The following is a 26211-nucleotide window of genomic DNA, read 5'->3' as shown; positions in this document are numbered from 1 at the left end:
TCATGTTGAAAGCTTTCAGTGCCTTAATTATATTACTATTACAAAACAAAATAAATTAGCAGGGGTTGTAGCTTACTACTTAGTATTTGCTGTTAATAAGTGGATGGGTAGCAAATAATTATTTAAATAAACTGATTATAATGTGCTTGGCAGCGAGGGACAAGTGGTCCTGCGGAGTTTCTTGAGTAGCTATGACATTCTAGACATGTTAAGTAGCTGTGGCTTCAAAAAAAAAAAATAATTGAGAAGGTTTGAAAGACTGCTTATTTAATCCATTTTATGTTGGTTTTTAATATAATCAATATTACAAATCTAAAAAGCAGGGCCAAAGTCTCAGATGAGTTTCCCTTTTACTGGTTTCAAATATTGCTTTCTTTCTTGTGAAAGGTCCTGCTTCTGCAAAAAGTAACTCAGGGACAACAGAGCCTGCCAGATTCCATAATGGATGGTTATTTGGGATGGCAAGAAATAGAAGAGAAGCTAACTGAAAATTATGCTTATTACTGTGAAAATAATCAATTGCTGAACACAGAGGCACCATCTGAGGAGGGTGTCCATTTCAGTTCTTGTCAGGAACAGCTGCTCTTTTCACTGTATGTATCTTGTATGCCTTCTAATACATAAGGATCCTGACTAGTACCCTGCTTTTTCTTTTGATTACCACCTAGTGTTAACAATTTTTTATAAGCACAAACAGGAAGGTAGAGGGTGATTTTTTTTTTTTTTTTAGTAGTAGTGGTATTTGGGAGCATAGGGGTGGAAACAGGCTGAGGATAGGCAGGGCAGGTATCTAGGATTCTAAAAGTCTATTCTCCCTTTTTATCTTCTCACACCCAAGCATTTTCTGCTACTTTTCAGCCTGCTTCCTGGTACATACCTATACCTCTCTGGTACTGTGCTTCTCAGGATGCTTGGAAACTTGGATCTGGAAGACTCCTGGGAGACACAGGAAAACATTAAAGAGAGGGTAGCTAGGAAGTGCACTAGGAGGGGTATTGCAGCCTCAGATTGCTTTCTGAACACATCAACTGATCACTGTTTCTCTATTTTGCCATCTTTCTATTAAGTTGATTGTAATTTGCAATGACTCAGTAATTCTACTGATTTCAAGCTTTAATAATGTTAAATCAGAGTATATTAGAGACAAATTCCTTTATTGATAAAGTGCTTTAAAATAGGATAGGATTTTATTATTCTTGCTTGGCAATGTAAAGCATGAGCATAATGCATTTAATTGAAATTGCATTTATGCTGGACATATGTCCTAGGTCACAATTTAAGCATGTGTAGAAGATAACTACATTACTTAGGTGTATGAGAAACTTAGGTGTATGGACAGAAGCATTGGCTATTAAAGCAGTAAAACTATTAGGTCTAAGCATTCAAGAATCTGTCAGAAATTACACAAGCTGCGTTGGCAGTAGGGATTAAATCCACAGATATTAATAACATTTTGAACATTAGAAAATTTATGTCATTTTTCCTGGCCCTTTTGCTGTTGGTCTATGGTTGATTGCCTTCCCTCCCTTGGTGTATGTAAATGGTTATGAAATAACCAGGAGGACTAGTTTAACATCTCCTCCTTTTTGAGCATCAAAAAACCTGATAGAACTCAAATGCCCTTAGGAATAGAGGCTTGTGTTTAGGTAACATTGGAGAGCAAGAAAAGCTCAGTGCTGTGTTTATATGAGGGGTTTTGTTGTTTTTTTGTTTGATTTTTTTTTTTTCAGGGAGAAAGCAATCGTTTTCTTTAATGCAGAGGTGTATTTCAGGACAAGAGAAAGCATTTCTCAGTAATTTTTTTCAATTTCAAAATGCTACTTTTTGAATCAGAGCATTTTTTTGGAAGTTTCTTAAAAGGCTTTTTAGATTTATCTTTTTTTAATGTTCACAGACCTGTGTAGTAAAGTCTAGTTATGCTTACAGTGATGTAATAACTATGCCACTGTTTCTTTAGCAAAGGACTATGCAATTAGCCTGCCTGCCTCAGTTCTTCTGTATATCAATGGCACTCTAAGCATAAATTAGCAATAGAATTTAGCTAAAGATTTACAGAGAAACTGCATGTGTTCACAAGGTAATTTACTTCGAAAGAAATCACTGGTTTAACCATGGTAACCTTGTTTTCTGTGTCATTTCAGAATTAATAGTACACTTGAAGAAATTTTGTTTGCTTTTGAGAGAAACCCATACTGGAAGGATTTAACAACTTTTGTCAGTTGGACATGCAAGGTAGCTCAATACATGAATGAGGAAGCAGGCTCCACAGAAGGTCAGTCAGGTGAGGAAAGAACTACTGTACAGCACAGGCTATGGTTCCCTGTCTGTTTTAGAGTATGGATTTCCTCAGAAAGGGAAATGGTGATGTTTTTTACATCTGTGAGCCTGTTTCAGCCTTAGGATTCATCAGATGACTGAATCATTAGCAAGGAAAATTTCTAATATACAGAGCCTGTCTCCGGTAAATAGCTGTGATTTTAGTGCCAGCTGGAAAATTTTTTGATTGTCCATTTCTATTGGGAAAATTCCAACTGGTTGAACCAGGTTGGGGTATCTACTTTTGCAGTAGTATTCTGTCAGGAAAGCTTCTTAAGTCCAGGATATAAATGGGACACCAGACTAGCTGGTCATCCAGTAAAGTATTTCTAGGCTTGCTTCATATTAGACAAGGACTTCATGCTTGATTTCCTTCATGCCAGTTGTCCTGTGATATTTTAGATGTCCTGACGCATCTGCTGTTAACTTTCTTGTTTTATATATATATGTATATATATACATATATACAGTAGTTTTTCATTATTTGGGGAAAACTTTGAAATACCAGCTTTATGCTGAGGAATGGGAGATCTTGCATTTCAGAGTTCTTGCTCATTAAATATTTGTGTTACTCTTCTCAACGTTTCAGTGGAGCTAAGAAGCAGGGCTTCTTATCCAAATAACTCTATGCGGCTTATCCAAATAACTCTAAAAAATTACCTCACCCAATATCACCTATGTGTTTCCTTTAAGTATTCTCACCATGTTCCCAATTCTTACATTTTTTGGTCACTTATTTTCCCAACTTCTGAAGGATTTAGGTTACTGATTTTTGTTTTAAGCTAATTCTTGGGATTTCAAAAAGATCTCGTTCTTGCTAAAGATCTCTTTTTCTGAACATACTTCCCCCCCACTCTCCGGCGCGTTTTGTCTGTAGAGCTAATGAGAAATATGCTGATTACCTGTTCAGTAAGTGGGCAGCTATGGAATGTATGCAAAATTAAGCAGTATTTTTAAAAATTGAATAACTGTGCTAGTGAAATGAACTGTTCAAATGTGAATTGCTTGTGCTTGTTTTATAATCTATTACAGTTCCAGATATTTCAGTTATCTGGTTAGTAATAGCAAATTTCACAGAACTGTTTTCTCTTTACTGAAATTCCAAGGAAAAAGAAATATTAAAGTTCATTTCAGTGCTGAGTATAGCACTAAGTGTGTTCTGGTATAATAAAACTAATCTTATTTGAACTAGTTCTGCAGTTCATATAACTTCTATCAAGATATTTGCTATATTTCCTTTTTTTTCTATAATAATTGTTTTTGAATTTTTCTGTAAGGAATTCTGTAAGGAAAATACAGGTGTGCCTTATGTAGAGCTGATGTTTATTGCTTCTGCATTTCATTCCTTTAAATCATTCAGTGGAAGTAACATCTAACACTTTAATAAAAACTGCATATTTACTTATTTTAAAATATAAATAATGTATTTCTTTTTCTGTACACATTCAAGTCCTACTGAATTTGGTAGGACTTAATCAGGTTGTTTCAGTGGGAGTTGATCAAGTTGTTCTTAGATGTGTTCATAAAAACATTTTTAATCTGTCTCTTGATACTGAAGTGTTATTTTTTCTGCAGATGGACTAGAAGCATCTTTATGTTCTAGACAAAAGCTCAGTTTGGAGACCATGCTAGGTCATTATTTAGCATTCCTGAAAGACTTACCAGATCATTCCTCATTTATTTCCTGGGCACGGTAAGGTTGAACTAGTCTGTGTAGGTTTTTTTGTTTAACCATTTTCCAGAAATCCTTTATTCCACCTTCACTTTGGACTTTTTGAATTCTGGAACATTATTACCCTGCTTCTTTTCACCGATTGCCTGGTGTTTTTTAGTATTACTGGGAAATTTAATCCTGAAAAAAAGTTACGTCTTTATGGCTGTCATTCAAAAGCATTAAAAAAAGACATCTCTATCTCTGGTTATCAGAAGTAACAAAAGTAGTGGACTCCTGACAGTTCCAGTGTATTGTTACAAGGGCTTCTTGTCACTAAGTTACTTGCATTATATATAGCCCTGCTAATGTCTAGATGAACAGTGAAACAGAAGCCACTTACAACTCTGTTTAAAAAAAAAAGAAGAAAAAATATCCATCATGGAACAACTTCAGACTAATTGTTGAGTGCTGCCTCTTCTGTTAAGTGCTATTAACTATTTACTATGCTATGCTGGTGATCACAGCTGTTAATAGATAAGAATACTTTATAAATGCTATTTCTGGACTTTGAGCTTTATTTTTCATTGTGCTGCTATTTAGGCCTTTGCTAAATTAATCCCTTGTTTAACGTGTCAAATGGAAATAACCACTGGCAATGCAGTGAAAGACGAAGAATCGAAAGTTTATAAATGGCACAATTTGTGTATTTCCTCCACTGTTAGGCAGGTCACATCCTGCTTTTCCTTCAAGCAGAACTTGACAGAACTTTAGTAGCTTGATTAAAATGGTCTCTAGAGGCAAAGAACTCCTGGTCTGAGTTTTCAAAATCTTAGATATTCTTGATATCTACAGTAAAAACAAAATGGAAGTTAAGGAGTAGAACACAAATTGATATCTGGCATATTCAATCATTTTTCTGGTCTTTCCCAACTATGTTATAAAGATCAGTGCAGGCACATTTGCTGGGGCAAGGATTTGGATTTGGTCTTGAATGCTGTTTCTAGAGTATGCACTATTTACTCTACACAGTACTACTAACAAAATCACCTGACTCTTTTGGGCTTTCTTTGGTATACATGCAGAGGTATTTCTGTGACTTGAATGAATCTAGGAAAGAGCTTCTGTGTGGGGAATGCTTTTGTTTTTCAATGGTTTCTCTCCTGTAGAAGCCATTACAGTAACTGACACAGAAATTGCCTCATAAAGCTTTCCAATGGTGTGTGGTGTTCTGTATTTGAATTATTAAAAGAAAACATGTTTAAGGAGAAGGTATTCTCGACTTGAGACCTTTGGAGTGCTACTTTTCTCATGCACCTGAATCTTGACCAGCCTTAGAGAGCTAGTAAAATTTTTTATTTCTTTGATAAATAGTATTGACACAGTGGAAACATCAGTGGGAACATTCAAATTTTCACTGTGATTTCATGTTTTGGTGTTTTTCTAGATATTAAAATAGCAGTGCTCAGCTATGAGTAGCTTAGCTGGAATGTTTTGGCTTTCAATAGCTACGATAAAACAAACAAACAAAATCTTCAGAATTCATGGAAAAGTAGAGGTTTTGATTGATTTTATTGATAAAATAATTAGTCTGTGGAGCATAAAGACTTTGCTTTTTTCAGCAGCTGAAAATGTAACATACTTAAAGGTATTTGACTCTTTGTGGCTTACAAGCTTGATAATAATTACTGATAAATGCACACTTCTTTAACCCAGGTGCCTATATTCTGGTTTTGTATTGAATGTGGCTGTGACTTTTCAGTGAGTTTGTTCACATTTTTGAAAAAAAAAGTGATTGTGATTTGTGCTATTTCAGGTGATTAATTTGTAACTGCCATTTAAATGATATTTAAACATTTTTAAAGTAAATATAACTATATTCTAAAATTATAAATTATACATATATATTTAAACAATTCTTGTCTGCCTGCTAGGTAACTAACAAGAAAAAACTCGTGCTTAATTTTTCAGGATTTTGACATCTTTCAAAGAATTTTTGAAGAGAGAAGAGAACTTAAGTAGTTCTGGTGAAAAGGAAATGGATCATCATTTTAATTTTGTAGAAGTCATAGAAGAAATCATGCTTGATTTCTCAACTGCTTCAAACCAATCTCTAATTGAAAATGTCCTGAATAATACAATCATATGGATGAAAAATTTTGCTGAGGGGAAGGAATCTGCCACCAATTTCTCACTTGCAGTTTCTGAACTCCCGGATGAGCTACAAAGAGATTTCCACCCTCTTCAGAGGCTCTGGACAAAAGAGATGACAGAAGTTTTCTGGCATATAGGGAAAATTGTATTCTATGAACTTGATTCTAGGCTTTCTCATTTGAGTCAAGTGGAAGAGGAGGAGGTGTTGGAGACTTTATCTAGAATTATATTTTCCATTACAGAAAATAAAATCCACCACAGAAGCATGCTATTGCTCCAACATATCCTGACTGATTGGCCAGAGTTAAATGTTTCTGCTTTGAACCATCTAAAACACTTAAGTGAAAACTTCCTAAGGAAAATCTATGAGATTGGATCATTGACTGATGATCACGTCAATATGTTTTTAAGAACAATCCATGGGGGGAGTAATGCTTCCTCTTTATTACTCTCAAATGAAACTTTTATATATAAAGTAAATACATTAGAAGAAATTGTGCATGATTTCTTCAAGAACATAAAAAAATTAAACAGTACTAGTGCGGCCTCATTTGTTCAAATACTTTTCTCTCTGTATCAGAATGACGATTTGGTCTTAAATATTGAGAGCAACAGCACTCTGTTAACATTTCTCTATGAGACTTCAAAAGATATTTCATCTTTTCAAGTATGGTGTGATTTCCAAGATAGGGATCAAGTTTTTGATTTTCTGTCTGGAACTTTTGATCTTCTCTGGAACTTCACCAGTAAGTCCCTCTGTGAAAAGTTACTAATCATTTACAACTACACCGAGTTTCAGGCCCAGTCTCTTGCACATAAAGGAAAAAAAGAGATGCAAATTGTCTATAACACTCTGAGCAGCCTTAAAAATTTGTTTATAGATGAAGAGCTCCAAACAGCTGCCTTTTGTTATTTGGAACAGTTTCTTGATATCTTCCCAGAATGCCTGATAAATAATGGGTGCATTGATTTTTATCTATCAAACATTACTTCTGTAGATCAATCAGCAGAAGTTGACAACTTATTTCTGCTTCCATTGGATGGTGTTCTGTCTAATGCAACAAACATGGGAGATAAGGTAAGTGTGCCTTCTGCTTTGCACTGCACTTTTACATGGCTTCAAACCTGGACAGACATTTTTGAAGAAGCATCCAAAATCTTAAATTTGAATTCAAGCTTTTTTGTCTCTCTAAGAAATGATTTGACATATCTCTCTGAAAGTCTTGTAAATGCAACCCATGATGAACTCTGCAATAACACAGCTATGGCTATTGTTGAAGCTACAACAGCAGCAATGAAGCTATTAAAAATTATATTTGAAGGAGGTGGTGATGTAAATGACTGGAAAGATTTTGAAGCTTTCCTTAATCTTCAAAGTCTATTTAACAATGCAGTTGGTGTCACAAGCTCACTTAAAGGTAACAGTTTAGAAAGTGTTTTAGAAATTATAACAGTTGTGATAACTGAATTACAGAAATCTATACTGAAAATTGTTAATGGAGAGTTTTTGAACTCTCAACTTGGCACTTTCATCTCAGGAGGATCCGAGGAAGAGTATAGGGGTGCTGATGTATTTTCCATTGGAAATTCCCTTTCTAATATTCTCAAACTCTCTGAAGAGGAACTTGGAATTATTCTCACTGAGATAAAAGACACATCTGATTTCTTTAGAAGTGTTACTCAAGGCAAATATATGGTTTGTATCAACATGTTCCAGGATATTACCAAATTAATTTTGGACAATACTCTGAAAGATGTAAGCCATTTGCAAACAAATTTTTCATCTTATTTTAATTCCCTTCTAAACTTTTATGATACAGTGGATGAAGGAGAGGATTGTAACAGGTGGCTACGTGGATTAAGTAACCTCAGTCAAAACCACAACTCGCCTTCCCACCTTGAAAGTGCAAAAAATATTTTATTTCTACTGAAATCTCTGGGAAACATTGAGACAGATACTAAGCTAATGAACATGATGGACTTTGTTAATTTTATTTTAAATTTGATATTCCCTGAATGTTCCCTAACTGGTTCTGATATGATTTGTGTAAATGTTTATTTCAATATTATAGCAAAAACTTTAAAGTTTATTCTCCCTGAATTTTATGTAAAAGATGACATTCGTGTGCCTAAATTTATTTTTAAACTTTTAAATAACTCTGGAGGGCAAATACAAATGGGTGTCAAAGATTTAGTGGGGCACTCGCGGTACATGTTAAATAAGACCCATTTTAGTCAGTCAACCCATGGATTTAACAGGACTTCAAGGATGTTCCTTAATCCTTTTCACCATCTTCAACTTTCATCAGTAGAACTTTTGGCAGAAATTCAAACTCTTCTGAAAAGTAAAACTTTTGAAAACCAAGAAAACAGCTCCTCTCGTGTGGATATTGCGTTTGAACCTTTCTTGCATGAGAAAAATACCAGTTTGTTGGAGTTCTTTCAGTATGTGATTAATGAACTTGACTCAAACTTGCAGGGTGAACACAACACATTTCTCCAGAACCTGATGGAAACAGTAGCTCTAAATATTGAACTGGTAAGGAAGGCACTCGAAATTTTCAGTTCTTCTAGTTTTACTGGCTCTCCATTAAGAGTTGATAAAGAGTTTTTAAAGCATGTGGTAGCCTTGGTGCAAAATATGAGGGACATGGATGCTGAGTTCTTGATAAGTCAATTCAAACAAGTCCAGAGGAGCCTAGACAATGTCTTTAAAAATATCAAACCTTTGTATATTGAGAATTCTGAGTTAGGAATGTTAACTGACTGGTGGGATGCATTTGAGAACAATTCATGTAATTGGAACCTCACTGGCTTATGGCAAATAACACGACTCTTTGGACAAGATGAGCTCTATGATGTAGAAGAGATGTTTCATCTTCTTCTCAGTGTCATCAGCCTTACAGAGAGATTAGCTCATGGAAACGTTACAGAAGCACTAGCTGAAGTATATGCTTTCATACTGACTCAGGAAGCAAGAATGCCAATGTTTACTAAAGAGGAGTTCTCAAATCAAGTAGAAAGTCTTCTAATATTACTTGAGACACTGACAGATATGTCTGATGAACCTGCAGAGGCCTCAGTCTGTTTTTCTGCAGCGTTCTGCTGGAGTCTCACAACAGCAACACCTCAGATGGAACCTTGTGACTTTGTGCATAGCAATTCTACTCTTGGTTACAATGCAGTCATTCAAGTCATTAAGGAGCTGAAACTCATCACACTGGAGGACAGCTCCTCATGCACTGTGGAAGACTTTCAAATGGATATCACTCGCAATCTGACTTGCTTTTTTCATCAGATCAAAGAATGGAACTCTATTCTTTTGAAGTTTTCTGAGCTCACTCGTGTAAATAGCTCAGTTCTCAAAGAGCTGCTAGATTTTTGGAACGAGCTATCCTTCTATGCTGTGCCACTGCAAATGAATTATACATACTCAGTCAATTGTTCCTCTGCACCAAAGAGACAAATGGTTTTACAAATTGTAGAAACACTGGGCAGTATGCCAGTGGCAGAAATGGAGATGGCCAAAGTTGTTCTTGAACAGCTGGGTGGTCTTTATGGTGGTCTAAGTTGGACCACGTCAAGAACATCAGTTATAAAGGCTGTGCTTGCTAATATTAAGAATATGACTAGTGAAATTTCTGGACTCCTGCATACAGAAGCTGTCCTTTCTTTTCTTTCTGTAATTCAGCCTTTAATGACGCTGTCTCCTGATGGAAACCAGACATACTCAATGCTTATGGTAATATCAGCTTTAAATGGAAATAGTAATATTTCTGGTAACTTTGAGAACTTCTGGTTTCCTGTAGTTACAAGCATAGAAGATTTATTGGTGGATTTTAATGTTAAACATTTACTTGAAATGATAGACAAAGAGTTTCAGTTACTAAGGTTAGCCACTGGATGGTCCTCTTCGATGACTCTTGATGTTTTAATACAGCAGTTTAATACATCATCTGTAGATGTTATGTTAAGAAATTTTGAAGACATACAAGAGAATGTGAACAGCTTTCTATGTGAGTGTAACAATAAAAATTATTCTGAAATAATGCATGCTCTAATTCTCCTTATGGCTAATGAAAATTCATCAAATGACCTACTGCTGGTTGTTGAAGACATTATTGACTTTCTGGAACTATTCCAAAATATGTCTAAGGAAGGTTACACTGATATATTATTTGCTGATGGTCATCTTAACAGAGAAAAATTGAAGAATGCTCATACAGCTAATTCAGTTTTGTTAAACGGTCTCCTTCATATAATTGATGATCTTGCTGTTATAGAAGAAGCTCTGCATACAAACAACACTGAGCTTCAGATGGTTGACTTCATTGATTCAATTTTTGATAATGCACATCATAAAGAAGTTTCTACTCAGTCCCAAAACAGAACTCTGGAGATAATGCAAGAGGTCTTGCAAATGATATTTCAGTCTACCACAGAACATGACAGGAACAAACTAACGTTCTTATTAAAGGATTTGCATAAGGATATAATGGCAGAATTGAGGTGAGTGTTTTCTACGTAGTCATTTTGACAGTGTGCTAACAATGACAGAAGGTCTTTTTGTGAACATCTCAATCAAAACTTTTATTGAGTTACTGTTTCATTTCAGATTTGTTCCTTTGAGTAAAACAATCTTTTATGTCAACTTCTATTGTTCAGACCAGCCATATTTGGTATCACACTATATTGTGTGAAACAGATTATTGATGTGTTTAATCATCTGTATTGATACTTGAGGTAGTTTCTGTGGAATTATTATAGAACAAAACATTTGAAGATAGTAGTGTTTTAAAATCTTTGCAGGTCTGAACACTGAACCCACAGTTATTGGTGGATAACAGCCATTTGGCTATGGAGCTAAATATTGGGAAATAGGAATGCTTGGGACTAATGTTTTGTGGTGGGGTTTGATTTTCCCTTCCCCCCTTCCCCCCTTCTTCCCCCCTTCTTCCCCCCTTCTTCCCCCCTTCTTCCCCCCTTCTTCCCCCCTTCTTCCCCCCTTCTTCCCCCCTTCTTCCCCCCTTCTTCCCCCCTTCTTCCCCCCTTCTTCCCCCCTTCTTCCCCCCTTCTTCCCCCCTTCTTCCCCCCTTCTTCCCCCCTTCTTCCCCCCTTCTTCCCCCCTTCTTCCCCCCTTCTTCCCCCCTTCTTCCCCCCTTCTTCCCCCCTTCTTCCCCCTTCTTCCCCCCTTCTTCCCCCCTTCTTCCCCCCTTCTTCCCCCCTTCTTCCCCCCTTCTTCCCCCCTTCTTCCCCCCTTCTTCCCCCCTTCTTCCCCCCTTCTTCCCCCCTTCTTCCCCCCTTCTTCCCCCCTTCTTCCCCCCTTCTTCCCCCCTTCTTCCCCCCTTCTTCCCCCCTTCTTCCCCCCTTCTTCCCCCCTTCTTCCCCCCTTCTTCCCCCCTTCTTCCCCCCTTCTTCCCCCTTCTTCCCCCTTCTTCCCCCCTTCTTCCCCCCTTCTTCCCCCCTTCTTCCCCCCTTCCCCCCTTTTCTATGCCCAAATGTAGATATCCTATATTTGAAATTTCTTCAACTTAAATTTGCTGATGACTTCTGCAAACAAGATGACCTTTTTGGGCTATGGTTATAGTGGTGTTCAGTTTAACAAATACAGTTCCTGAAGGAATCTTGAGACGAAGATCACTTTTGTCAGATTATTTAGATCAAATGTTATTCAGCAGCAGAGGAAAATGTTTACTTACAACTTATTTAATAGAAGTACTGCTAGTATGGAGTTACTGCATTTAAATAATACTCACTGAATGGATCCCACAAGATGATTGCTCCAAACAGCTCTAGGGTGCCTTGCTGGTGGAGCTACTGATCCAAGTGACATAGACTACTGAAAAATGTCATACTGAATTCGATGTGTTATGTGGTATTTAGACTTTTATGACTAATTTTATGCAAATATGTGACATGTGTGGTCAGCAGGGCCAGGTATTAACCAAATTTGTTGAGAAATCAAAAAACAATTACTAGAAAAGTGGTTTATTTTCTCTAAATGCTGTTTGTCAGAGATTTTGAGTATTCTGCACTTTGCCATCAAATCAGTATATGCTGTGAGCTTTCAGTATTTCTGAAGCCATCATGAATTTGCTTATTTTGCGAAGGTACTTTCTAGTACTCTTAAGCTTCTAAGAAAGCTGATGACTTGCTACCTTGAGGGAAAACTGTTGGGTTTTTTGTTTGTCTGTTTTTTGGTTTGGTTTTGGGTTTTTTGTTTGTTTGTTTGTTCTTTGTTTTATTGTTTGTTTTGTTTTGTTTTTACACCGAAGAATTGTGTTAGGATTTTAAAACACTTCAGACAAATGTAATAATACTGAAATCCTTATATGGTCCACTGAAGATTGCAATTGTACATAGTCAGTTGTTGAAAAATTTCTGTGGTACCCTTGTTTTGAAAATAATACCTTATTATTAATCTTTCTACAGAGCATCTAAAATCTGCAAGATTCTTCATAAACATTTACACCCTGCTACTGTCCTACTATTGCAGAAATTGCAGTTTACCATTTTGAATGTGCTTAAAATCTTTTCAGGTTGGTTACTACAGTAGTGACTGTATGGTGATACATGTTAGTACTGTAATCTTAAGGCTTTACTCTAAGCAAACTTTTGTAAAAATAAGTTAATTTGGGTGATGCCATGCAAGGCAAGTATACCGATGCCTGGAAATTAAACCAACAGAGGCACAGGAAAAAATTTGATGCAGATCACATAAAGGGATGATTTCTTTCTGGAGTGGTCATGTTGATTCAAAATCTCAGTGGAAGCAGGAGGTCTTGCAGCTCTTTTCTTTCAGTTTTAGTCATGTGTTCTTCCCCTTCCTCCTGGGCTTACTGATACACGAGGACTTCTTTTTTTTTGCTTTGACTCACAAACCCAGCAGAATATTGTATACACATTTGGGTTTTGTCTTACCTTTTTTACTGGATATTTTTCTGCCAGGCTAGTGAACTAAGTCAAATAACAGTTTTTTGACTGTAAGGCAACATATAGCTGACAAAAAGGAAAAATGTGACAAATATATGTAGGAAATGGCACCTCTCTCTTCTGGCTGTGTTAAGCCAGTGGGTTGGCTGACTGTAGCTGAATAACTTCACATTCAACAAACTGTTCAAATTTTAAAGTGTTTGGCTTGTTTGATTCCTTGGACATAGGCCCTCAAGATAAGCATCAGGCTTTGTATTGACCTAAGGGTGTAATTTAATATGTTTTCTTTGGGGAAACCAACACCTTTGCTTTTCAAGCTATATATTTTAACACAACTATGCCCAGCATTGTTTGCAAAGAACAATTAGGAGGCATTAACTTCTTGTTCTAGAGCAAGGGATGATACCAGTAATGTCTTATGCCAACTTAATTTCCAAACAAAACATAAAATGCAATTACAATCCAATTCTATGTTCTCCACCCTCCCGTGACTTATGGCAGTTCCCAAAGAGTAAAAAAAATAGCAATGAAGAGCTCACAATGTGATAATGAAAATGTGTGCCAGGTGCCTTGGATCTGTCTTTGACCTCCTGAAGAACAGTTTAGTCATTGAGAGAACTGAGATTAAGGAACTAAATTTTTGTCATTCTTATTTCGATACTCTGGTCACAGGGATGTTACAGAATCACAGGATGGTCAGGGTCGGAAGGGACCTCTGGAGATCATCTAGTCCAACCCCCTGCTAAAGCAGGCTTTCCTAGAGCAGGCTACACAGGGTCACGTCCAGGTGGGTTTTGAATGTCTCCAGAGGAGACTCCACAGCCTCTCTGAGCAGCCTGTTCCAGCACTCTCTCACCCTCAAAGTAAAGAAGTTTTTCCTCATATTGAGATGGAAATCCCTGTGTTGCATTTTGTGCCCATTGCCCCTTGTCCTGTTGCTGGGCACCACTGAAAAAAGCCTGGCCCCATCCTCTTGGCACACAGCTTTCAGATATTTGTTTGCATGGATAAGAACCTCTCTCAGTCTTCTGTTCTCCAGGATAAACAGTCCCAGCTCTCTCAGACTCTCCTCATAAGGGTGGTGCTCCAGCCCCCTCATCATATTTGTAGCCCTTGCCTGGACTCTCTCCAGTAGTTCCCAGTCTCTCTTGAACTGGGGAGCCCAGCACTGGACACAGCACTCCAGATGTGCCCTTACCAGGGCAGAGCAGAGGGGCAGGATCACCTCCCTCGACCTGCTGGCCATGCTTCTCCTAATACCCCCCAGGAACCCATTGGTCTTCTTGGCCACCAGGGCACACTGCTGGCTCATGGGCAACTTGCTGTCCACCAGCACTTCCAGGTCCTTCTCTGCAGAGCTGTCTTCCAGCAGGTCAACCTCCAGCTTGTACTGGTGCATGGGGTTGTTCCTCCCCAGGTGCAGGATCCTACACTTGCTTTTGCTGAACTTCATTAGGTTCCTCTCTGCCGAGCTCTCCAGCCTGTCCAAGTTTCTCTGAATGGCAGTGCAGCCTTCTGGTGAATCAGCCACTCATCCTGTTTTTGTAATATCCACAAACTTGCTGAGGGTACGCTCTGTCCATTCACCCAGGTCATTGATGGATAAGTTGAACAGGACTAGACCCAGTACTGACCGTGGGGGAGCAGCGCCAGCTACAGGCCTCCAACTGGGCTCTGCACCATTGACCACAACCCTCTGAGCTCTGCCATTCAGTCAGGTCTCAATCCACCTCCACTGATCTAACCCACACTTCCTCAGCTTACCTATGAGGATGTTGTGGGAGACAGTGTCAGAAGTCTTGCTGAAGTCAAGGTAGACAACATCCACTGCTCTCCCCTCATATAACCAGCCAGTCATTCCATCACAGAAAGCTATGAGATTAGTCAAGCGTAACAAAACGTTTCATTTGATACAGAAAGCAATAAATTTGATACAGAAAAGCTAATGAGAAAAGATGAAAACTGCTTGACTTGGTTTGCATTACTGAGTTGCATTGTATTACTTCTGTGAGCAAGATGTTTTAGAAGCAGTGGTAAATGTTTATTATTCTTTCTTCTTGACTTCTGAACCAAACATAAGGAAAAAAAACCATAGGGGAAAAATACCTAACTTCATCCTTCCATAAACCATAATTCAACTGTCAAGGTAAACTCTTTCCCTGCTACTCAATGTACAAACCCACTACAGGTAGGGGAATGGAGTTTTTTTCCAGGGACCTGGGGGCTTCAAGCTTGGGTAAAAACTTCCTCCATGGATGGTCAGGTGATAAATATCTCTTATATGGATTCTTTATCCCTAGATACACAAAATGTCTATGTAATGCTCTTTCCCTCCCCTTACACTTAGGGTTTGAAAGTTGTTACTGGAATTTTAGTAACATCCTGTTGTCTTCACAGGAAAATAAAATCAGGGGTGCCTGCCCGAGGAGGAGGTAGATGTGGTTAACATACAGAGCTTCCCAGAGTTATGCTTGCTCACAAAAAACAAAAAAGAAGATTTCTTTTATGGTCCTATAGTAGATATTGCTGTTCTTATTATTAATCAGGCACAATGGAGAAGAGTAATGGAAACAAACTAGCCCTTCTTGCCCTCTGCAATGATAAATAAATTTAGCCAGAAATATTTCTCATTGCCTTAACACATCATATTTTCTTTGTTTTTAAAAACTTTTGTTTCTTATTATTTGGTTAATTTTAATCTGATTACAGTAATTTATTTGTTTCTTTAACTGATTAAGTCTGGATATTTTCTCTTACAGAAGAACCAGTTGTCATTGGCAACCTGTTCTGTGTTGTTAGAAAGTGTAAAGATGGAATAACAAGTCACTTACTCCTCTCTGTCATTGAAGGAATCACTCTGGTTCAAGATCATTATCAGGTTTGAGCGGTTTCCACACCTACAAGTGTTTTTTACAACACCCGTTAAACTTTGGAAACTAATGGAAATTTCTTCTTTTTTTTCCTACTTTCTGAATGATGAGTCCCCACTGTGCCTATACAAAGCTGAGATAGCTCTGATACTTTTGATAGCAATACCTGGAAATAATTTCTTAAGTAAACATTGGTAAGCTTTGAAACCTGTAAATATAACTGGAATAACTAGCCACCCGATACAAAACAGTAGCCCATTTTTAATTCCTTTAGATTTTGTGATACTGCTAATTTAATGAATCAGAGTACATTTATACTTCTAAATCTGCACAGGAACAGCTGTGTAATCAAGCTAGATACAAATAAACTTCTTGGTCAGAGTAATTCAAACTAAAACAGGAATGGTGGTTACCAGTTGGGTTCAGTCTTTCTTTAACAGTGCATGAAATTACCAGCAGGAGAGAGTAACATTTGACATTTACAGACTCATCCAGAGTTGGAAGCAGGCCTCTGGATAGCACACACATGTGCATAGAGACAAAACACTAAACTCATGCTTCTAGTATAGAGTTTCCCCCCTCTTTATGAAATAGCTCTGCTAGTTTGTCTACCTGGACTTTTGCTGATATGAACAGCAATGTTTTAAGGTAAACAGACGCCAGAGGCATCATTGATATTTCAAAGTAGACTTTTACAGAACAAATGCATTTCTGCAGTCACCACCACTCTATGACCTCATTTCATTATTCAAATTAAATTTCAAATGAAAACATTGGCATTTCTGTTAATGGATGGATCTCCTTGATAAAATATTTTTGGTTGTTTCTAAAGCCCAAATCTTTGAAAATTGCTTGGTTCTTGAAAACCTCTTGCCCAGTTTCAATTAGAAATACAATGAGTAAAAGACTACTACCTTTTTATCATTTGAAAATAGGCATCATCTAGTTGCCAAGACCTGCTGCTTCAAGCAATAACATAATCTCATGAAATTGCTAACCCTATGATTGCTGTCTTTTGCAGGATATTGAAAGAATGTGGCCTGCTTTTAACAAGGGGGAATGTGAAAATGTGGCATACATAAACCAGAAACTTTCTAACACTTTGGAGAGCTCCCTGAGAGCCTTGCAGAATACCAGCAATGGCAGCTGTGAATGTCAGCTAACGCTGGGGAACATAGAGAGACGACTGCAAATGTAAAACCTTTTACATTTTGGTGTCCTAAACGGTTCTTGTTAGAGATATCATTTTGTGCATATGCTTGTGTTTTAAATTATGTAATTACATGAGAAACAGTGTTTATCCATGTCTCTAAGCTTTGTTCACTTAGCTGGAAATTGAGCAGATACAATGCACGCATTATTTAAGTAATTAGCAAAATTCTGGATATTTCTAATAGCCCTTACAATTTTGCTGAGCACTTGCAGCAGATCTTGCTGCTACATAAGGAGAATGTTTTGGATCACAACTAAGAAAATTTTTAATTTTTCATGACCTTGGTTAGGTCAGAATTTTGATATTTTAGTTTTTTCTTTAAAGCTGTTTTGTTACGGCCTTGTCCCCTCAGCTGCTGGATATTGTTTGCAAAACATTAAACATTCAGATCAGTTCAGTAGTTCAAACAGTCAGAAACACAGGATGGTTCTTCTAAACTGACAGGCTTGAACTCCAAATAATTTCAGATATTTGTTAATACCTTGAGGAAAAGTAGTAGATTCTAAGTAAATGAATAAAGCTGCTGCTACAGAGTATTTAAAAGTTATAGTCATTGCTATACTGGTTTGATTGTTGGATCCTTTCCTTAATGGACTTGAATATTCTCTGTGAATTACAGTAATAATACAGAAGAACTTGTGCTTAGGTACTGCTTTTATGGACCATAGACTCATGTTTATTTTTTGAATTATAAATAATAACTGAAGTATGTATACTCTTTATTTGTTAAATTATTATTAGATAGACTTTATTCATCCTGAACTGCAGTGCTTTGTATCTCTAGGGTCTGAAAATATGTGTTCAGTAAGAAACATGGAAGTGAGGCATCGCTAGACCTGTGCTTCTCCATGAACTACTGTTTGCTAGAGCACTTAGCCATCATGGGCAGATCTCTAGATCTGCAGTCTCATATAGGTATGAAATATGGTGGATGCTGCACCATATAAATACAGTGTGAGAAGGTCTGTAGAGGTGCTTACCACATGCACGGTGTGTGCACATAAAGAGCATAATGTGACCCTTTTGCATCATTTAGTGGCCGTTTCACTATTCATATTGCCCTTTATACATAGTAATGTCAATGACTTAGTTCTGATAACTTGTGAAACTAAGGCTATCATTTCAGGGTGGCTGAAAATTTGGAGCTACAGTTGTCAGAATATCCAGCGGCAGCTTTTCTCAGCAATTTTAACATTTTGAATGGTGGGTTCCACTTTTCTTCACTTTTTTACAAGTCAGGGCTGTGTAATTCTGTAGGACAATAATTGTTTCCTTGCTCATCAAACTTTAAAAGGATACTGCTTATGGAGACTACTGACTTAATGCAATAGATTTTCATTGTACATATATGCACATACATGCACTTGAGTTGACATAGAACAGCATTAATTTATTCTGTCAGAGTCTGTCCAATAAAGTGCAAGGATTTATTAGAAAGAAGAGGTGACAAATCTTAAAGGACTAAAGGCGGCTTCACTAATTTCAGATGTTCTTATAATACAGGGATGTGGGATAACTTGTGCTCTTAAAGGATAATGCAAACTGATGCACAAGCCCTTCAGTCTGCCAGGAGAGTGATCCCTACATTTGAAATAGAAGTGAATTACATGATATGAAATTTTTGTGTCCTTTATCACCCCTCCAAACAAATCTAACAAAAAAGTTATAGTCCGTGGGCAATTTAATCAAACAGATTGGTATTGTTGGAACTGTTTTTCTTCTCTTCCAGATGTGAAAGTCAAAGACTGTGTGCAGAATCTTACTCAGCTGAGGCTGGACATTGGTTCTTCTGTCAATATTTCTGAAGAAACTATCAATACTGTCTTGGAGGCCAGTATCTCTCATTCAAAGGTAAAAGATCAAAAAGAGGTGTTAAATTAAAGGATTAACCTGTAACCTGGTGTGCCAACTAAAACAAAACAAACAACCTTGTTTGTATGGAATCTTATATTTTCACTCATCACTTCTGAGATTTAGGACTTCAAAATAGTGATGTGAAGCATTGAGAGATCAATTTATAGTAGCACTAGTCTCCTGCTCTAAATGGCACCACTTCATTGCTTTCAGCAGTGTTTTACACCCTTGTGCTGGCATGGAATTAGAGCTTTGCTATCTTGGTACTGTAGAAAATGTGAGGGTTGTGGAGAAATCAATTCGTATTTTCCCACCTCAGATCCTTGCAGTATGAAGTTGTCTGGTTTTTTTTTTTCCTTCCTTCATATGCTCCTCACTGCTATTACATTATCTTACCAGTATCTTGACTTATGCTCACGTTAATTATCGGTTGTCTCCTGAGTATTCTGAAGGGTGGATTGTGTTAAGTTTTCTGAGTGAAGAACTGTGTGTGTTATCATTACTGCTGTTTCCTGTGATCTCAGTGATTAGTAGAAATAATGAAAAATGCCCCCTAACTTACAGGTTCTCTCTCAGGTTAATGATTGTATGACTGAAAAGAGTTGGGGGTACATTTGGTATAAAACTAGTCGGGTCAATCAAGCAGCCACTGGGTGTCACTGATGCTCTGCTTGCAGAAACAGTTTCAAGTTTTGTCCGTGAAAAGTCTGGTTATTAAAAAGGCAGTTCAGACCATCATAACTACTTATAGACGATTTATTCTTCTGCTTCTTTGACAGTGTGACTGCCTTTATTGGTAGCTTGTTATTTTGATACCAGTAGATGGTAATGAGAGAAGACATCTGGAAGTGATTCAGTTAAATGGGATTCAGTACATCTTTGATCTTTTGGAATAATAATACTAATTGACTGAATTTTCAAATTACTTCCCTTATTTTTTGAAAAGTCCTATGTAGAGTTGTGATATATGTACACATCTCACATTTGCATATCAATACAGAACTTTTTATTTGCTTAAGTGCTTAAATCCTTACCTAGTCCAACTGGATCACTAAAGCTTATTTCTTGTACTGATTGTGCAAGATGCACAAGTACTTTTTAAAGCTATAATTTAGGCATCCCCGTTATGTTTATCGTATATATAGCTACTGCCTGATAACTAATGATAGCTGCAAGCCCATAGCAGTCCCGTGACTGTATGCTACTACTGTGCTTGCCTCTGGAATGGAAAGAGTAAGCCTGCAAGTTATTTGTGCTTATTGCAGTTAGCCTTAATTTCTACCACAATATTATGCTCTGGCCATGCTCATTGCCATATGATTAAGTGTTTTGAAACTGCTCAAAACCTGTAACCTGAAGACTATAAACATTCATCTACTGAACACAGGAGTCTGGATTGGCTCTAGGTCTCACAAAGCTGCAAGGAAAGTTCAGAGGGACTTGATCTAGTGGAGAAAATGCTGAATGAGTTAAAACTAGACTGAAATGGTGATATTAATGTGGAGCATGAGGAAATAAATTTAAAATGTATTCGAGTCAAATTTCTTCTACAACAACAAGTCCAAATCAGTATCTTTTTATGCTGCTAGCAGAATTATATTCACATTCATGTTCTGTTCCTTTTAGATACACACAAAAAGTGAATATTTAAATATATAGGAATTTTTTTTGAATCACAAAGCAAAATTCTATTCCAGAATAAAAATTTAAAAGTTAATTAGCTGGAAATTGCAATGTCGTAGGAATTAAGAAGTGAAATTGCATATCTTGACCAACTTTGACTCCTAATTTGATTTTCTTGGGGATCCTCTCCCTCACTGAATACTGTTGCTAGCTATAGGTACATTCAGTGGAGGCAGTACAGGTTCTGTCCTAAGGAGTACAATGGGACCCTGAGTACTTTACTTTGGCTCCTACAACCTTTGAAGTTGTAATTTTTCTGGACTTGCTGCCATTTGCTTTCTTTCAGGCATGCCAGGAGAAAGGGTAGCTAAGAACTCTTGAGATATCTGGAATGCAAGCATTTGTCTTTTGATGTGTTATTTTTGTAGGAGGAAACAAACCATCATTATTCAAGGAGTTTTTACTTTAGTCTTGCTCAGGTCTGCTTAGGCATTTCTCCCTTCATCCACTATTAAATAATAACACTTCAAAGGAGTGTTGAACTGAGAATGTGAGCTGGTTCAGAGTGAGCATTGCTCCACACAGGCAGCCCTAAGTGTTAAATTTGCATGTCCTCTGAAAGAGGGAAGGTCCACATTGTTTGGTTTTAGTGATTCATACATCTGGATTTTGATTTTTAGGTGCTTTGCAACAAAGGTGTACATCTGCTAGAATGGATGTATTCAATATTATAAATATGCCTGCTTATGGTATGAGTATGAATGCTCATAGAACAAATGATCAACCTGCTCACAGATGAAAGTAAATTTTTATAAGAAATATACTTAATCTCTTTATATGTACATGGAACATAAAGTAAGAACATACCAGTCTGATAGTTGGTAGAGCTCTATAGTTCCTTATTTCAGGTCTGTTGATGATTGCAAATTCTCATGCTACTGTGACAAAATTTTTCACCTTATTGACTATAAAAGAAGGTGATGCATATCAGGGAGAAAACGTTTTAATATACATTGTGACAGGTTTTTTACAGTGCCTTTGTGGTAGCTTTAACTGGAAGATGTGATGAAGAAGTACTTAGCCTGCTGCTAAAGCTACCTGAAAACAATAAAACTTCCCAGGTGGTGGAAGAATTATGTTCTTTACCAGCACTGGACTTGTATACCATGTTTGTACTGGTTATAGAGAATTTGAACTTACGTCATATCATTTACAAGGTAAGACGGGAAAAAACATTCAGTTCCTATGTTTTTGTTTTGAAGGTGGTCTAAAGCATGCAGGTAGATAAATGAACAATTCTATTATTTCTGCAGATGTTCTTTCTCTGTGGAAGCAAACACTGGACATATGGTATTTTTTGTCCTTATTTAGCTCCACAAAGCAAACACAAGAGTTGAAGAATTGGGTTGGTAGATGTTACTGTATTCTATTTCTTGCTTCCTCAGGAAAATTATCACTGAAGAGTTTATTACAAAGCTTTAGATAAAACACAGGAAGATGAAGACATAGCTTTATTAATCTTTAACAGAGTTTGCAGTTCATGCAATTAGTCACTTAATTTTTAAGTGTGAAAGACTGATCTGGCATCATGGAAGCTAAAGCATAGGAGCTCACATTACAAGAATTACAAAATCATTTTATAGGAAAAAATCATAGCACTCTGGAATGCGTTTTATTTACTGTAGAAATCATGCTGGCAATTCAGGTGGCTTCTTCAGGAAGGAGCTTGTGCAGCTCTCAGGATGATCCTATAAGGGCAAACCTCCTATATTCCATATGACCCAAATCAAACGACTTTTACAAGAATAATGCAGTGCTAAAACTGTAATGATGGGAATGCAAAAGTCTTTATCAGAACTGTATTAACTGTACAACTGTATGTAATCTGGGATCTAGTATGGGTTTTCAGTGAGTTAATATTTTTACTTGTAGAGCAAAATGGGATGGGATTTCTGACAGCAGATGTTTATCTCAGTTCTTTTAGGGTAATTGATTGACAGAATATAAAATGTTGCAAGTACAAGCATTGAAAAATAGTTATAACATTGGGAGGAAGAATGTTTTGTTCTAAAGCTGTAGGTGATGAGTTATATTCTGGATGTTGTGTGCACAGTTAAACAGGTTGGCCACATACTTTTAAAAACAAGACAATTTCCCAGAATAGGTTAAGATACCAGAAGGAAAAGAAAAGATTCCTACTTTCTGAATTATCTGCCAACCTGGGTGGGTGGGTGGAGGGAGGTAGGGGGAAGAAAAAACCCAGTGCTTATTCTAATGGGCTTTTCTACTGATCCCTACTGAAGCATAATGAATTTCTAGCAAAGCATAAAAAATTATGTCAGCTCACCCTAAATTATTATGGAACTTTTGCTAATTTTTTAACTGAATAAGTTTTTTTACAGTTTCTTTTTTATTTAATGTGTGAAAATAGGTGAGGGCTGAGAAGAAAATTAAGCACAGACTTTATTATAGTAGCAAGTCAAATAAAGGTGGATAACTTAAAGATAATCACAGGAAGCAGCTGAAAGTATATAATAAGATTATATTGTTTTTATTATCATGCATAGAGAGGTAATGAATCAGTTTGTATTACTGTATCATCTAAATAACATATAACAACAAAGGAAATAGAGGGAAAATTAATAATGCCAAAACTTGCACAGTAGAAAAAGCAATTAGCCAACTGAGCTGTCAAGTAGGGAATAAAATATACACAATTATTTTAGGTAAAAGGCAAAGGGAGGAAGAGTGTGACAGGAAAGTTTGTTGTCTACTATGATTCCTAAAGCAATTAAAGTCATTGCTAGATTTAATTTAATAATTATTTTAATATATTAAACTGTACATTACGCATCTTGAACCTATTGAAGGAATAGTTCTCATTTACACTGATTTCCAAGGGGGCAGGATGCTGCAGATCCCATTAGCATCTTAGTAGGAGAGTTCTTTTCAGCTTAGTAAGTATAAACATGTTCTCTGGATTTTTAATTCCTGATTTGTCACAGGCCAGTTCTAACATTACAAGAGAATTTTTCTTTAGCTGAATTTGACAGTAAGTGGGGAGTTAAATGAAAATTAGCCTTGTTAAACAGAGTTTGCTGTGACATTGTATAATCAGTTTTAGAAAAGTACTGAATGATTTTGAGTATTTCATTGAAAGGTTAAAACTTGTTTCTAATTGGAATTTATTGTTCCAATTTTCCCTTCTTTTCCAAGATTAAGGTACCATCTGAGATAGGCAACATACTAAACATGCTACTGGATGTGGTTTCTAGTATCAGCTCGCTTCTCAATAAAGCCCATCATGTCATGGAAAACCTTCCAGTATTCCTCCAGGGAGTACAAAACACTGGTGTGCTTGACATCTCTGCATTGCAACAGGTATGTGTATGATTTTAATATGCAAACTTAATTCCCATTGTGAGGTGCTTTGGTAATGATGCGTGCTTAGTAAGGAGGAACACTAACAGAAATTGTGTCCCAGAAAGTTGAGAACTTAGAGGGAAGAGAGTCCATAGATTCTAGGAAGATTCTTTTGGTCTCCTTCAAGCATTGTGGTAATTTTGAGACTATTGAGGTGTTATTTCTGTCATCTCTTTTTTTTTTTTTGGTTAACTTACAAGGTCATAGCCTAAGTTAAAATGGTGTTAGGCTACTGAATAATAATAAGATGTATTATCTGTGATTTGGAGATAGCCACATTTTTTTCTGCTAATATTGTTTATTTTTTTAATGAGCAGACTATTGCTTTGTTTTTATCAAGATAGCATGTGCAGTTCTTGTGTCTGCCATGGGTTTCTGTTTCTGTCATTTTAAGGATTTTGTGTGATAATTGTTCTTGACATTTTAAAAAGAGTGGCATGAGGTGTGAGTGAGGATATTTCTTTTGTCCCTGCCTTTAAGGGCAGCTGCTGTGTGGGCATCTGTAACAGCTAGCGCAGTGGTGGATCTAGTATTAATTAAATCTGAAAAATGATTTCCGTTTCTTAGTAGGGTACAATTCCATAAGATGACCTGCTGACCTCTCTGCCATTACCTGCTGCATTTGCTTTTCTGTGTGGAAAGTTTAGGGTTGAATCTGTTTCTAAAATTGCAAACCTTTAAAAAAATCCCTCAGTGGTAAACAGTACAAACTGGTTTGTGAATACAGTACAGAGTAAATACTGTTTTCCCTACTGATATGAATCTTTCTCAAGATCTTCTAATTTATGTGACAGAGAGGCATGTTGTAAAATGCTGTTCTGTGCATATCAGTTTTGGGTTTTATCCTCTTTTATTTGCGGTAGCTCTTTGGCTGCCACAATGAAAGCTGGCTTTCATCAGATGCTTACATCCTTTCTGCTTTCCTTAACCCATTTCTGCTTGTATCAGACTTTCCTTCGAACAGATTTTTTTTTTTTTTTTGAGTGAAATCACAAAGTTGCTTATTTGGTAGAAGACCCTCTCAGTCCGTCCTGTTGAAAAAAAGCTTGCAATAAAACAACTTGAACAGCAGAGGGCCATCTGGTCACACTTTTAATCTTTGCGCCATGGCAACACATATCCTGTAATATAGCATAGATTTAACCTTGGAATTGTTCCTTTTCACATCTTACCTTTTTGGTCACTTTTTCTGAAACAATCTTTATTTTCTTAATTTTAGTTAATTCATTTTTTCTTGAGAAATTGCTGGGTTTTTTTGTCACCTAATAAATTGTGGAGGATTAAAAAATCAGTGTCTATTTCTTTTGTTAATAAATTAGATGTTTGATGTTTTGAAGGGCTTTACTGTCTGTAACTTTTTTTGTTTTGTAGACTAGTAAAATTTGTTTATTTTTAAGTATCCTTTCTTTTTTTCAGTTTTAACTGGATTTTCTTCTACTTTCCAACCATACCTTTAATTATTGATTATTTTGTTTCCTTCTTTTCTATAGTGGCCAAACTTGTGCTACTCAATAAGTGTGCTTCTGAAGTGCAAATATTGCTTGTACACTTTCCACCTTTAAATATTCTCTTCTATTTTCAAGGAGTCCCTCCTCCAGGGTTTTTATTTTCAGGATAACCAACAGCAAAGTAGTTCAGTGACCTAGGAAGTTTACCAAATAAAGTATGTAAAGCTATTAAAAGTAAGAATATGTAAAATTTCAGCATAGAATAAGACTGGTTGTTGTCTTCTTTAAATTCTAATGGAAAAAGTTTGAAGTTGATTTAAAAAAATTAAATTGCTTCTATAGTGAAAGAAGTAATAAAGTAATTGTCAATTATAGATGTGGACTTTTGTCTGAAAGACAAAATGAAAAGCAAGAAATACATTTAAAATATCTGTAAAATGTGAAGTTGAATTGATATGCTACATATTTTGTAATAAAAGGCCATATTAAATTCTACTGCTCACATAATTTTTGCCTTTAACTGCTCACTACTTATTGTATTCACAACTTATTGTATGTCTTGCCCTATTAAATGTCATGAGATATCCATTATTCACTGGAACGTTGTGTCACCCGTTCTTGAGTATAGATGAATTTTCTACTTTTCATTCAAATATTGCCATCTAAATTTGACAGGTTTCTGAAAAATAATTTAACCAGATCAGCAATTTTGCCTTCACCCCTCCC

The 26211-nt window shown here is 36.6% G+C and overlaps 1 protein-coding gene across 3 annotated transcripts in view; it reads left to right on the top strand.

The window, feature by feature from the left end:
• ABCA13 (ATP binding cassette subfamily A member 13) overlaps nucleotides 1-26211 on the top strand; it is a 200360-nt gene that overhangs the window by 34584 nt on the left and 139565 nt on the right. For 2 of the 3 annotated variants that reach the window (XM_037381324.1, XM_037381326.1), the window contains exons 14-24: nucleotides 388-593; nucleotides 2142-2281; nucleotides 3892-4009; nucleotides 5939-10630; nucleotides 12554-12660; nucleotides 15814-15932; nucleotides 16946-17118; nucleotides 18264-18340; nucleotides 18867-18988; nucleotides 21637-21831; nucleotides 23831-23995. In XM_037381324.1, the coding sequence (XP_037237221.1) occupies nucleotides 388-593; nucleotides 2142-2281; nucleotides 3892-4009; nucleotides 5939-10630; nucleotides 12554-12660; nucleotides 15814-15932; nucleotides 16946-17118; nucleotides 18264-18340; nucleotides 18867-18988; nucleotides 21637-21831; nucleotides 23831-23995 (6114 nt within the window). The remainder of the gene's footprint in view (nucleotides 1-387; nucleotides 594-2141; nucleotides 2282-3891; nucleotides 4010-5938; nucleotides 10631-12553; nucleotides 12661-15813; nucleotides 15933-16945; nucleotides 17119-18263; nucleotides 18341-18866; nucleotides 18989-21636; nucleotides 21832-23830; nucleotides 23996-26211) is intronic. The other variant, XM_037381325.1, reaches the window with a different exon arrangement.

Source organism: Falco rusticolus, chromosome 3, assembly GCF_015220075.1.
Source record: "Falco rusticolus isolate bFalRus1 chromosome 3, bFalRus1.pri, whole genome shotgun sequence".
In the NCBI taxonomy this organism is placed as follows: domain Eukaryota; kingdom Metazoa; phylum Chordata; class Aves; order Falconiformes; family Falconidae; genus Falco; species Falco rusticolus.
This window is presented reverse-complemented; position numbering and strand designations above follow the sequence as displayed.